At 36.0% G+C, this 14,038-nt stretch overlaps 2 protein-coding genes across 2 annotated transcripts; both read left to right on the forward strand.

Moving 5' to 3' along the window:
* The first annotated feature begins 4,173 nt into the window (after positions 1–4,173).
* Positions 4,174–13,138, forward strand: LOC144650153 (uncharacterized). Its single transcript, XM_078509808.1, has 2 exons — positions 4,174–4,651; positions 11,913–13,138. Exons 1-2 carry the CDS (start codon positions 4,373–4,375, stop codon positions 11,943–11,945), a joined length of 312 nt encoding a protein of 103 aa, XP_078365934.1. The 5' UTR covers positions 4,174–4,372; the 3' UTR covers positions 11,946–13,138.
* Positions 8,188–11,916, forward strand: LOC144650152 (uncharacterized). Its single transcript, XM_078509807.1, has one exon. It carries the CDS (start codon positions 8,219–8,221, stop codon positions 11,621–11,623), a length of 3,405 nt encoding a protein of 1,134 aa, XP_078365933.1. The 5' UTR covers positions 8,188–8,218; the 3' UTR covers positions 11,624–11,916.
* Positions 13,139–14,038: the final 900 nt, after the last annotated feature.

Below are 14,038 nucleotides of genomic sequence, written 5' to 3' on the forward strand. Positions count from 1 at the left end.
TTGTTTAAAAAGTGGCTATATTTAAAAGTAAGTAACAGTACTTTGCACGTGGGTAAAGATGCAGAAAAGATCTTAACTATTATTACTACAGGTACCAAGAAAAGTCAAAGTAATGGGCAGAAAGTTGAATATTTCAAGTGCAACAGGTGGGTTATCTACAGACCATGCCAGAGTGGAAAGTGATGTCGCCAGAGTGGAAAGTGATGTCTAAAATCGCAAGGTAAATGAACATTAGTTATGTTTATCATAAAGGAAATATATTAAATGAAAGGGATCACCCTGTGATCTGTTCTTTTTTAAATCTCGAGGATAGTGCTTATTATGTTTACCCATAGAAACTAAAGTCAAATGTTTTTTTTTTGTTCATGCAACGTGATTCAGGGGCTGTGATTCCCCAGCCACGATACGACAGAAGTGAAGAAATTTTTCCTTAATTAAAATGTCTCATGTTTATATTCCCGGTAAATTAATTATTCGACATAAGAAAAAATCTCATGTAACTCTTCTTACCAATGACAGTTGACCAATTTTTTGAAATTATTTTTTAGGCTCTAAAAGGTGACGGCTGCCAACAAAAAATCACACATATCTTGGAATATCTTCTAGAAATGGAGAGCTTCCAAGATATGTTTGATGGTGATGTCGAACCCACAATCCATCTGCATTTTGCTGGTGTTGAGCGCAAGACCTCTAAAAAGATTAGGACTGTTATGGCTGTCTTTTCAGTCTTAAAAGAAGGCATCCACAAACCAGACTACCAATACAATGCATGTCTGTATAATGGTATGTACACTGTTTTCCACTTGTCTACCAAGAACTGCAGGCGAAAGATATTCATGCCTCGTATAGTGAACATAGCAAACAGTCCCCAATCCTTCTTAATTAAACCAGTAAAAGTGTTAGCCACATTCTGTGACTGCCACATTTCTGTAAGTTGCAGATTAGCTACAATATGTTACATGTTATGTATTTATGGATATTCTCGCTTTCCTTTAGGCAAGGAAGGCTACGAGGAACTGACATCATGCATGAAAGGTGTCTTTCAAGAAATGAAAGATCTTGAAAGAAATGGACTTTCATTTAATGGCCGTCATTTTAAAATCGAATGGTTAGTTTCCAAGTGGTTGTATAACTGCTGTAAACATTAATTAAACAAAAAAAAGCTTTACATTCTCAAGTATCAAAAATGACCATGGACCCCTTATTATGAAAAGTCCTAAAATGTTGATTCAAACAGTGATGATACAGTCTTTGAGCTTCCTGATATATTTAAAGACTGCATAAGGGTTACCCTTCAACACTGCGATCTTTTAAGGAGGTAGCGGAATTTTTTATTAAGCAGGAAGATCAAAGGAGAGCACTTTTCTGCTTATGAGGCCCCACTAAGATTATCAAAATTGCCACTATCGACACTATATATGGAAGGATTTCTTCCCGGGGGAGATACTCCCATATATGGGCTATGAGCCGAGGGATAGGGTATGGTTTTTGAGGTTCAAGGTCCTTAAATAGGGTATCATTTTTGCTCCTTTTGGCAATGCATTAAACAGATTACTGAGAAATATTCACAAATCAAAGGAAATCTCAACAAATGCTATTAAGAAATTAAAGCTAACAATGGAACAACAGAACATTTAACAGCCACTTAAAAGGAGAAAATGTGTTCCCTTGCCCCACTGGGTGCTATGAGGATCGAGAAAAAGGAGAAGATCATGGGAATGTTGGGGAAGAAAGTTTGGTTGAAGAAATAGCGAAAAATGAAGATGAACGTATTATAATCCTTCAGAAAATATCCAAAGAAATCAATGATTGTTAAAAGAAGATGCTAATGTTTGCTGCCAAGGATTGATACTCGAGCACGTTAAGAAGCACATCAACCACAAATGTTCAAGCATGTTCAGGAATCACCTTTTTGAGGAATATCCAAAACTGTGTTATTATGCTGTTGCTATTCGTACTTTTACGGCGAACATGAAAATTATTCATAAAACTTGTGAGGAAGAACCTGATGCCTGACGTACAATGTTGTACTTTTAAGTGAAAATCATATTAATTTGTGAAGCCGAAGAGTTAAGATGTCTTATTTACAATTTTATAATGACCATAAGCATTAACTTATGCTGTCTTTGCGATTACTGTTTTGCTTCTCAGAAGGATCTTTTGGTTGAAATCAATTTGGAGCATGGTGATGCACTGGTGTATGGAGTCAAACAAAACTTTAAAATAATCTACATATTGTATTTTAATTGTCATTCCCCATTACTGTCACGTTATTTCTTTTAATCCTTTGTGCAGGACTACAACATTAAAATGGTACAAAAGGACAACTGGGTAGCCTTGGCGTATTCCAGCTGTGAAACCTTTTACATAGGACAAGTGAAGGGCAAAATGAGTTTAACTACTAGCAACAAAGCTTGGACAGACAAGGCATTGAACCAAAATTTAAAGTGTCCCCGAAAGTAAATGTAGAATATATAAAAGGAAAGTACATGGTCCTGAAAGAGGGTTTCACAGGATTTTTGAAAAAAACATTTTTAATAAACTTACGAAGATTGAGATTATGTTACGTGTATTTAGTCCCTTTCTTTTCTAAACATTGAAGAGAAACTTCTTGGTCTGCTTAGATCACTTCAGATATAGATTACACATCCAGCTACTATAAGTATATGTGTCAGTTGGAAACACTTTTGGCGGGATATTGTATTACATGTATTATTGTATTGTAGAAGCAAACTGTTAAACAAGTTTAATATAAGAGTTAATTCAATTCTGTTAGTTATAATTTTCATGCAGTCTTATTGACTTCCACAAAAATATTGAGCTCACAATCTAAACATATTTATATCGGCTGCATTGTATTTACAAAACGACCTCTAGGCCTGCATATTCCCAACTAGGTATGCTAGATGCCATATTTCCAAACGTGCCTCTAATGGCACTAACTGCAACAGCAACAAAGCAAACACAACATCTGATATTTGGTGGCGAATGTTTAAGTTGTTTTGATTATTCTATTGGTGAAGGAGAGAGTGATTAGGAAAACGAATTGTAACATTTTGGATTCAGAGCAAATTTTTTAATGGATTTGCAGATCCCGGAGATTGCATTTGGCTTGCAATTAAGTTCAGATCATGGATCTTGATTATCCTCAGAAATGCTTGGCTTTGTTTGACCTTGCGTTTTTTGGTCACACGCAAGACTTATGGCATGTCACACAGTACTGAAATACTCATTTACAAAGCACAAAACGCAAGTCGCACAGTTGCGCCATTTCAAAAAGGAATCATTTTAACCGATAATTTAGCAGGAAGTCACTTCAAGATATATAGTTACTAATATACCTTCTTTGTAAAATTTGAAACATGGAAAGCGGAAAAGGAAGAAAAAGAAGGCTGCTTGTTTGGGAAAGTAACAGGTGGGTTTTTTTAAAAAGTGGCTATATTTAAAAGTAAGTACAAGTAGCAGTGCTTTGAACGCGGGTAAAAATGCAGTAAAAATCTTCACTGTTATTACTACAGGTACTCAAAGTAGCCGGCATTATTTCCAGTGCAAAAGGTGTGGTACATACAGAACATAACGGAGTGGAAAGCGACATCTAAAATCACAAGGTAAATAAACATCAGTTATGTTTATCATAAAGGAAATATATTAAATGAAAGGGATAACCCTGTGATCTGTTCTCGTTTTAAAATCTCAAGGACAGTGTTTATTATGTTTTTAACTCATTCGTTGCGAAGCAGAATGAGTTGTTCTGGACAGTGGGAAAACGGCGTTAGCAGAAATCTGCGTAGACGCGTTTAGCGGAAGTGACGTAAGGAAATTGGATCAAATGGGACCAACCGCTGACCACTTAAGAAGCGGTATAGCAACTAGCAATTTGCCATGCACAGCAAAAACAAGCTAATTTAGCACTTCCTAAATTGCAAAATAATGATGTCATTGTAGGTATTCAGTTCTTTAGTAAATAAAATTGTTCAAAATTATAAATGTGATTCTTCTCGTAAAAAGAGCCCGCGTACCTATTTCCCAACCTCCCCTCCACGGGCTATTTTTGTCAAGACATAGACTGTTCAAGACAGCCATGTTGTTTGGCAAGAAGGCAGCCATATTTTTTAGCAGGAATTTTTGACGTTGGGCATTCACACGTCATTTCGGTAAGTAAAACAGCTATATCTGCCATTATTTCATTTGCTCAAAAACATACACAAAAAGTGAAGCGACGTATAATCTTATTAAAGCTGTTTTTAGAGCGCAATCGACGGCCGCGCCTATATATTTGTGATACAGTTGCCGTACAAGGCCCTGCGATACAATTGCCGTACAAGGCCCAGCTATTAAACTGCCAAACATAGTTGCCTTACAAACTGTTAATATGCAGTTTTGTAGTCTAATGCAAAGCCTTATCCGCTACATGCTGGAGAAATTTGACTCAATCGTTTTCAAAGTACGCTCGTTTGTTTCCCTTTGTTGGTGCCAGAACGATGAATCACAAAGTCAAGTTGATGATAGTGGAGCGAAAACTCTGCCACAAGAATGCATACGTGACGACGAACACCCCGGTACAGTTGATGATAGTGGAGCGAAAACTCTGCCACAAGAATGCATACGTGACGACGAACACGCCGGTACACAAATGAATGAAGCAATCCAGGTAAATAAAGAAATAACTAGAAGATCTCGCTTTGACCGATTTATTAATCCAAGCCAGCACCATCGATTTTACAAGTCAAGAGACAGAGCAGTCTCGAGGATACCTGCAATGAAGTTGAAACGCATTTTGCAAAAGAGTAGAAAAGTCAGACACTCAATGCGAAAACTTACCCTCAAATTAGTTCCAAAATCATCGAAACTCCATGAGTATCTCAGCAGGAAAAGTCATGTGTACCACAGGCTTACTTATGACTTGTGTGGCATCACACTCAAACACAAACAATTCAAAGAGTCTGTAAAATATACCTCCTGTTCTTATCAGTCGCTTTATTTAGTTTTTGTGCAAATCAGAAGTCCTAAACACAAGAAAGTACCTGTTGTTTGTCACATTACTAATCAGACTGGTTTAGCTAGTTTGAAATCTTCCAGTGTAAAAGCATTATGGGTATCAAGTCGTATTATCTCACTCAGTGGTGATGTAGAGAAAAATCCAGGTCCTACCAATCAGAATAATAATAGCATAAATGCAAATTACCTACCTGTAGCCGACACAGTTTCATTACTAGAATCCAGATTGTCTCAGATGGGTAGAATTGCTATGGATGTAGGAAGTGCAGGCGATTGTTTCTTTCGCGCCATATCACATCAGTTGTTTGAGACTCCTGACTATCATATGCATGTACGATGCCAAGGAATTCAATATTTATTGGCTAACCCAGAGCTGTTTATAGAAAGCAATACTGAACGATCATGGCAGGATTATCTCAATCGTATGTCAAGAGAAGGAACATGGGCTGATGGAATAATAATACAAGCAGTTGCTAATTGTCTTAATCTGACAATCAACATAACAGAATCATATGAAAACTTTTCTCCTCTTACAGTTATCCATCCTGTCAACTCTCAGGGAAATTCAACACAAGTTTACATTGGTCACATAGGAGAATATCATTATGTTTCTACTAGAAATATTTTGAATTTACAATGTTACAGACAAGGACAGGTGTCAAATAGTTGTCAAAATCAACAGTCAGTTTATGCAGTTAGAAATAATGATGATCAAGCAAAAGAGAAACAAAAAGCAACCGAGAGGAATAAAATGCAAAGCAAGAGACTAAATACTGCTCATACAGAAAAACAAAATATTAAAAGACCAAAAATACAACCAACATCTCAAGCAAAACAAGCAGATAAAGTGACAAAACATAACACTTATATGAAACAGGTTATGCAAAAGAAACGAGAAGACCTGGCTTTTAAAGATAAAGAAAATAAAAGAAGAAGAGAGAAATCAAAAGCATCAAATAACAGTGACCAAGCAAGAGAAAAACAAAAAACACGCAAGAGGCATTTTATCCAAAAAAAGAGGCTAAATACCGTTTATACAGAAAAGGAAAACATTAAGAGACGAAAAAAAACACAACCAATATCTGAAGCAGAACAAGCAGATAAAATCACAAAACGCAAGGCTTACATGAAACAGCTTATGCAAAAGAAACGAGCAGATGCTCAATTTAGATTGAAAGAAAACAAAAGAAAAAGAGAGAAAGCAAAAACAAATGTGCCCAATAAAGGTAATACAAACAATACTACTTTTAATGTTGCAGCAGCAAAATTAATATCATCTGACGATAATAACACAAATAACAACAAAGTAATCGACCAGTTTCACAAAAATATCAGATGTGGTCCACAGTTCATATGTACCTGCTGTGATCAATTGTGGTACAGGTCATCAGTAACAAAATGCAGTGTTAGCAATTATAGCAAATGCCCACAAAATATTGTTGAATCTTGTATTACTGGTGTAAAGAGTGTCGATAATACTGAATGGATTTGTTGCACTTGTCATTCAAACTTAAAAGACGGTAAGCTACCGCAATGCTCAAAGGCTAATGGCATGAGCTTCCCTAAAAAACCTGTAGTACTTAATTTGACTCCACTAGAGGAAAGACTTGTATCACCGCGTATTCCTTTCATGCAAATTCGTGAACTTCCAAGAGGAGGTCAGCTTCTAATTCATGGCAATGTAGTCAACGTTCCAAGTGATGTAAATTCAACAGTACACACACTGCCTCGACCTATCAATGAGTCACAAACAATTCCAATAAAGCTGAAGAGAAGTCTGAGTTATAAGCACCATTATCAGTTCCAAAATGTAAGACCTATGAAAGTATTAGAAGCAGCAAAATATCTTGTAAATACAAGTGAGTTGTTTAAAAATGAAGGTATTGAAGTACAAGATTCCTGGCAAAATAATAATACATCTCAAAGAAGTGAGCAACAAGATTGGCTAGAATTTTTTCAAGATCATGATAATGACAAAACAAATAGTGAAAACAGTGAAGATCAACACAGTAATGCTGCAAATAGTGTAATCAATACTGACACTAATATGAGTTCTAAGCTAGAAAGTAATGAAAATGATAGCTGGTGTGAGGTTCAAGAGCGCCCTTCTGGAGTAACAGACACTTTATTGCAAGAACCAGACATATCTGAAAATTATGATAATATTTTAAGCTTTGCTCCAGGAGAGGGAAACAAACCATTGGGCCTTTTTATGGATAAAGATTCAGAATTCTTGTCTTTTCCCACAATATTTTGCGGCAAACGTAGAACAGATAATAAAGATAGGAAGACACCGGTATCATACAGTACTGTTGCTAAGTGGGAATTGCGGTGCCAAGACAGGAGAGCAGCAGAATCAGTCCCTAACTTATTCTATAAACTTAAAAAACTTCAAATTAAACAAATCAGGGATACTGCTTGCATTTCTCTACGGAAGTGTAAAACAAAAGGGAAAAAGTACACAGCGGGTGAACTTAAGACAGAAGATTACATCAATAAACTTGTACATCTTGATGAAGGTTTCAGAGTTCTTAAGAATGTACGAGGAAGCCCAGCATATTTCCAAAGGTGTAAGAAAGATTTATTTGCTATGATTCGTCAGCTTGGTAACCCAACCTGGTTCTGTTCTTTCTCAGCTGCAGAAACAAGATGGACACATTTGCTTAAAGCTTTGGGTAGAATCATTGAAAAGAAAGAATACACAGACGATGATATAAAAAACATGAGTTGGCAGCAAAAATCAAATCTTATTCAGAAAGATCCTGTTACATGCGCCAGAAACTTTGACCACATGGTTAAACTTTTTATTCAGGATATTCTAAAAAGTGATGTGATGCCAATAGGAAAAATAACTGATTATTTTTATAGAGTTGAATTTCAGCAAAGGGGCAGTCCTCATATCCATGGTCTCTTTTGGATTAAAGATGCACCACAATATGGTAAAAGCTCTGAAGAGGAACTTGTTAATTTTGTAGATAAATATGTCACTTGTCAAAATGACAAAAGCATTGATATGGAGGATCTGGTGAATTTACAAATACACAGGCATGCAAAGACATGCAAAAAGATGGGGCATCAAATTTGTAGGTTCAACTTTCCATTGCCACCTATGCACAAAACTATGATATTGACACCGCTTGATGATTTTGATACTCTTTGTCCAGAAAAACAAAGATATGTTAAAGAAACTGCAGAAAAAATCAAGACTGAACTTGACTTAATGAAATTTGGGGAAGATATCAGTTTTCAAGCATTCCTTGACAAATTAGGACTGACAGAAGAAAACTACCTATTGGCTTTAAGGTGCAGTCTTAAACGTGACACACTCTTTTTAAAGAGAAAGCCCTCAGAGATAAGGATAAATAGTTATAACACTACATTACTGAAAGCTTGGCAAGCAAATATGGACCTCCAATATGTCTTAGATCCCTATGCATGTGCCACATATATCTTAGCTTATATTACAAAAGGGCAGAGAGGAATAAGCAGACTTCTTGAAAAAGCAACTGAAGAAATTAAATCTGGCAATCAAGATATTGCTTATAAAGTGAGACACATTGGGAACAAATTTCTTAATGCTGTTGAAATAAGTGCTCAAGAAGCAGCCTACTTGGTGTTACAAATGCCAATGAGGAGATCAACCCGTGATTTTCAGTTCATCAACACTTCAAATCCAGACGAAAGGGCCTTTCTGCTTAAGTCACTAGATAAACTAAAAGAATTGCCAGATAACTCACCTGACATAGAGTCTGATAACCTCATAAAGCGATATCAGAGAAGACCAAAGCAGCTAGAAAATGTTTGTTTAGCTGATTTTGCTGCCTGCTTCAACTGTGTAAGAGAAAGTGCTAGTAATAAAGTACCATGTACAAGCACACATGATTTTCTCCCAGAAACTTATTCTGATGACAATAATGATGATGACAGTATTGATACCATTGATGGTACAAGTGCTAATAAAAAAGAGTATAACATGAGAGGGGGTATTAAACTTGTAAAAAGATGTAAGCCCAAAATTATCCGCTCGATCAGATTTCATAAAGACAGAGATCCAGAAAATTATTACAGAGAACAGCTTATGCTTTACACTCCATGGCGAAAGGAAAGTACTGATCTATTAGCAGAGTGTGAAACTTATGCAGAAAGATTTGAGCAACTAAACCATATTATCCACTGCAATAGTCAGCAATATGAATGTCATAACAAAATACTACAAGAAGCCATAGATGATTTTAACAGTGATTACTGTGACAGGCTTGATAATGTTGCACCCAATACACAACATATTAATGAGCAAGACAGTGCACAAAATCAGAAACCAACTGAATTGTTCGGCTGTTTTGATCCAGGTAACAATAAGCTTCATAGCCAGTATGACTTAGTTGATGACATTGGTATATTTCCTAGATGCAATGACCATGAAGAATTAGTTGTGAAACGTTTATCTGATACCGAATATTATAAGCTGGTACGCTCCTTGAATGAAAAACAAAGGCAGTTTTTCTATCATGTTCTACACTCTATCAAAACAAGTGACAAGCCTCTCAAGCTTTTTCTGTCAGGTGGTGCAGGTGTTGGTAAATCAACTGTTACAAATGCATTGTATGAAGCACTAATCCGATACCTCAACAGCATGCCTGGTGAAAATCCAGATGAGATTAAAGTACTTAAAGCAGCCCCTACAGGGAAAGCAGCCTTTAATATAAATGGAAACACTTTACATTCAACTTTTAAAATACCTGCCAATAAAGGATTTGAGTACTGTAAACTTGATAATGACAGGCTAAACACATTGAGAACAAAATTATCCAAACTAAGAGTACTATTTATTGATGAGATCTCCATGGTAGGAAGTGGTATGTTTAATTTCCTGAATTTAAGGTTACAACAAATAATGGGCACAAAGGAGCCATTTGGAGGAATAAGTGTATTAACTGTTGGAGATTTGTTCCAATTAAAACCTGTTTTTGATAGCTGGATATTTAAAAATCCTAACACATGCTATGGTGCTTTAGCAACAAACTTCTGGACAAAATACTTTACCTTATTTGAGCTAACACAGATTATGAGGCAAAAAGATGATAAGCATTTTGCAGAGCTGCTCAATCGTTTGAGAGAAGGAAAGCATACCAAGGATGACATAATAACCTTAAAACAAAGATGTCTGCACAATATATCAGAAGTAAATTACATGTATCCTAACAATATCACTCATTTATTCACTACAAATGCATCAGTCAATACCCATAATAACAATATATATACCTCATCAAATTCAAATAAAGCACAAATCAAAGCAATAGATATTGTCATTGGAGACATTTCTGATGAGCTGAAAAAACAAATGAAAGCAAAAGTGCCAGATGACCCAACCAAAACAATGGGCTTATACTCACTTGTCCAAATAGCAACTAGTGCAAAGTATGATTTAACAAGCAACATTGATGTTACTGATGGACTGACAAATGGTGCAGAATGTATTATAGAAAATATAGATTATAGGGTTGTGAACTCAAGCAGACCAAGTATAATATGGGTATCTTTTTCTGATCCAGGCATTGGCCAAAAACAACGTCGAGAAAACTGCCATCTTTATCACAATAAAAATATTGAACAAAGTTGGACACCAATTTTAGAGATCACAAGGCAATTCAGAATTAACAAGAAAACCCAAGTACACATTCTCCGCCGACAATTTCCATTAAGACCTGCAGCCGCAAAAACTATTCACCGCTGTCAAGGTGACACTTTAGATGCAGCAGTTGTTGATTTCCCATCTTCAACAAGAGAGCATATGCACTATGTTGGCTTAAGTCGTGTTCGAAACAGTTCAAATCTGTATATTATGAATTTAAATGAGAATAAGATAAAAGTGAATGAAAATGTGGCACAAGAAATGGAAAGACTAAGAACTGAAGCAACTCTTACTCCAGTTGCTACACTTCGAAATACTGATTCATCACTATTCACAGTCATATTCCATAATGTTCGATCCTTACATTTACATATTAATGATGTACAAAGTGACTACAATATACTAAAAGCTGATGTAAACATTTGTGTGGAAACAAGGCTTTGCTCAGTAGATACAAATGATGACTACGATTTACCAAGATTTCACCTATACAGAAATGACTATAGCCAGTCAAATATCAGAAGCTCCTATGGTAGTGCTATGTATGTAGCTAATAATATTCTTTGTTCACAAATTCCATACAGATTTAACTACAACCAAGTGGAAATTACTATCATGGTTACCGATAATCCAATTAAAGATCTACATGTCATTGGTATCTATCGCTCTAAAAGCAAAGTAACAATACCAAAGCTTATCGATGCTCTAAAACATCTTCATGATACAAAACTAGCTAATGTTGTACCTACCCTTCTTCTTGGAGACTTCAATATAAACTTGCTTGAAGATAACTCAGACAAAAAATCGCTATTAAAATATTTAATTGAGCAAAGGGGATACACACAACTAATAACACAATTCACAACTGATTATCGCACCTTGATAGACCATGTTTACACAAATGTACCCCATCTTGTTACATCATCAGGTGTTCTTGAATCATATTTCAGTGATCACAAACCAATTTTTGTCTCTCTCACATCTAAGTAATCATGTCATCCTCTTCCCTAAGTAAGTAGTTGTACCAGTTGCTAAAGACATGATGTCCCAAACCCAACAAAGAATACAAAAACAACACAAACCAATTTACATAATGCACAACATTGGGGGTGTTTACAAACATCCCAATGGCTTTAGGGAGGAGAAAGCCCTATTTACATACAACAGGTAAGATACTCACTTGTACTGTAGAGGGATTTCATTGACTAGATGCACAAAGTAGTGCCTTTTATGTCTTTACTTAAATCAATTTAACTTTTATTTCTCTCTTTAACTTCAGGTTAAACATTCAACTATAAATGGGCATGTGTGAAACAATCAGTGGATCACAAGAGTATGAAGGTGCTGGAGGTTTCCTGAGCATTCAGATATTGTACCTTAATGTCACAACTGCAAGATCAGAGATTACATCTCAACATCAGCAGTGGCAAAAAGTTATTTTTTAATTACACCACTGAAGGATATCAATGCTGATACAGATCAAGAAAACAAAATGCAAGTTGAGCCCATGTTTTCATGAAGAGACACCAATCTTATTCCTTAAACTAAAAACCCTGAACAAATACATCAAACACAAGATTGTGAGGATCTGTCCCAACAACCTCAACTACTGCTCAAGTCAGAAACAAACCAGCACCTTTTTATCCTGTCCAAGAGAACAGATGCACAATTTGGACCATTTCACTACTTTCAATACACTATCATGGATGGATCAACATTATAAACAACTCATTTAAGAGACAATGTCACATTACAGCAACATGGCTGTCATTTTGCCATGAATTGTACAGAAGATTTTATCTATTGGAAAACAATATGATAATAAGTACATCCTGCACAACTGTCGTAAACCATGACTAACTAGTCACTCCATTGGGCTAATTAAGACAAAAAAAATTCTTGCACGATACAATACCAGACAATGGATAGAAAATAAGTAACCATTATTGTTTTAGTTTCTGTGATTCACTTTGACATTGAATGTAATGGCAACTATATATCAACACATGTTTAGAAATGAAATAATCCACTTCTTTATGCTATGTGTAGACTATGCTGCTCAACTCACATGATTGATCATGCAGTCCTGATGAAAAAATAATAATAATATACATAGCAAATCTAAACATAAACCAACTGTCGCTTTCATTTAGCTTTCACAAAAAGAAAAAGCTGGAGAATACACATAGCAATAAAAATTACAACAGCATTGAACTTGGAAAAATGTCATGTATATTTATTTACTTTCTGTGTTTTACATTAAATACTCAAATGTACTGATGATACTTGCACTTTCTATGGATGTTACATACTATCTTTAAAAGTCAATAATATTCGAAGACAATATCAGTACTGATGTGAGACAAACCACAATAAAATCAAAATACAGTTAGTTATACAATTCTACATAAGGTGGTATACAACCTGAAGAGAAAGCAATCTAAAAACATCCTCGGAGACCCAGGGGCAGTTAGTGGGGACGGGGAAAAGTCTATACGGGCAAAAAAAAAAATCGGCGAAGAAAAGTCAGAAACGAAATAATATTTGACTTCTCTTTGCCGATTTTTTTTTTTCGCCCGTATTGACTTTTCCCCGCCCCCACTAACTGCCCCTGGGTCTCCGAGGATGTCTAAAAAACTAATTGTTCTTCTTGTATACCCTCTTTAAAATAAAAACAATGGATTTAGCACTGCTCTTCTAACCGTGGACACCGCAAATAAGAAACAGAAAAAGCAAATCAACAGAAATTTGTTAAAAATCTCAGATGACAAACCAGTTCGCTATTTAATCATAAACTGGGGGCCACCGCAGACAAATTGATTTTATGTCGATCATCAGAGCCCCCAAACACCCCCCCGCCCCCCTCCCCTTGATTTCTTTAGAACCCAGGCCCAACGGGCTTTCTAACGCATGCGCAAGAGATCAACATTTACCCTCGTGCTTTCGTTTCGAAACGCAATGGCGGCTAGAGTGCCCAGTTCTGGCTCTCCAACCAAGCGAAAATATACAGACATAGAGGGATATGTTCATGCTGTTTCAGAGATAAAAAACCCGAGTTCTGGTAATAGATATTTCGACTTCAAAATTCAAGAAAAGGAAGATGTTAGTAGGGTCGTTTGCTTTTCACCAGACAAACAGAAGAGGTTGAAAGATCAAGAGAAGTCCAAAACGCCTGTGCGATTGTTCACTGTAAGTCCACAAAAGAGCAGATTTCAACCTGATGTTGAAGAATATAAGTTGTATAACTTTTCACAAATGCAAGAAGCCAAAAACTTGTCATTCCGCTGGAAAGATGTAAAACAGCAAACTACGAAAGATCCTTCCATTCAGCACATAGTGGAGCACTCAAATGTTGGCGACATTGTCTCAGTGAAAGCCCAAATCATTTCGAAAGGCCAGACAACG

This window comes from Oculina patagonica, chromosome 4 (genome assembly GCF_052425735.1).
Source record: "Oculina patagonica isolate OP01 chromosome 4, crgOcupat, whole genome shotgun sequence".
In the NCBI taxonomy this organism is placed as follows: Eukaryota; Metazoa; Cnidaria; class Anthozoa; order Scleractinia; family Oculinidae; genus Oculina; species Oculina patagonica.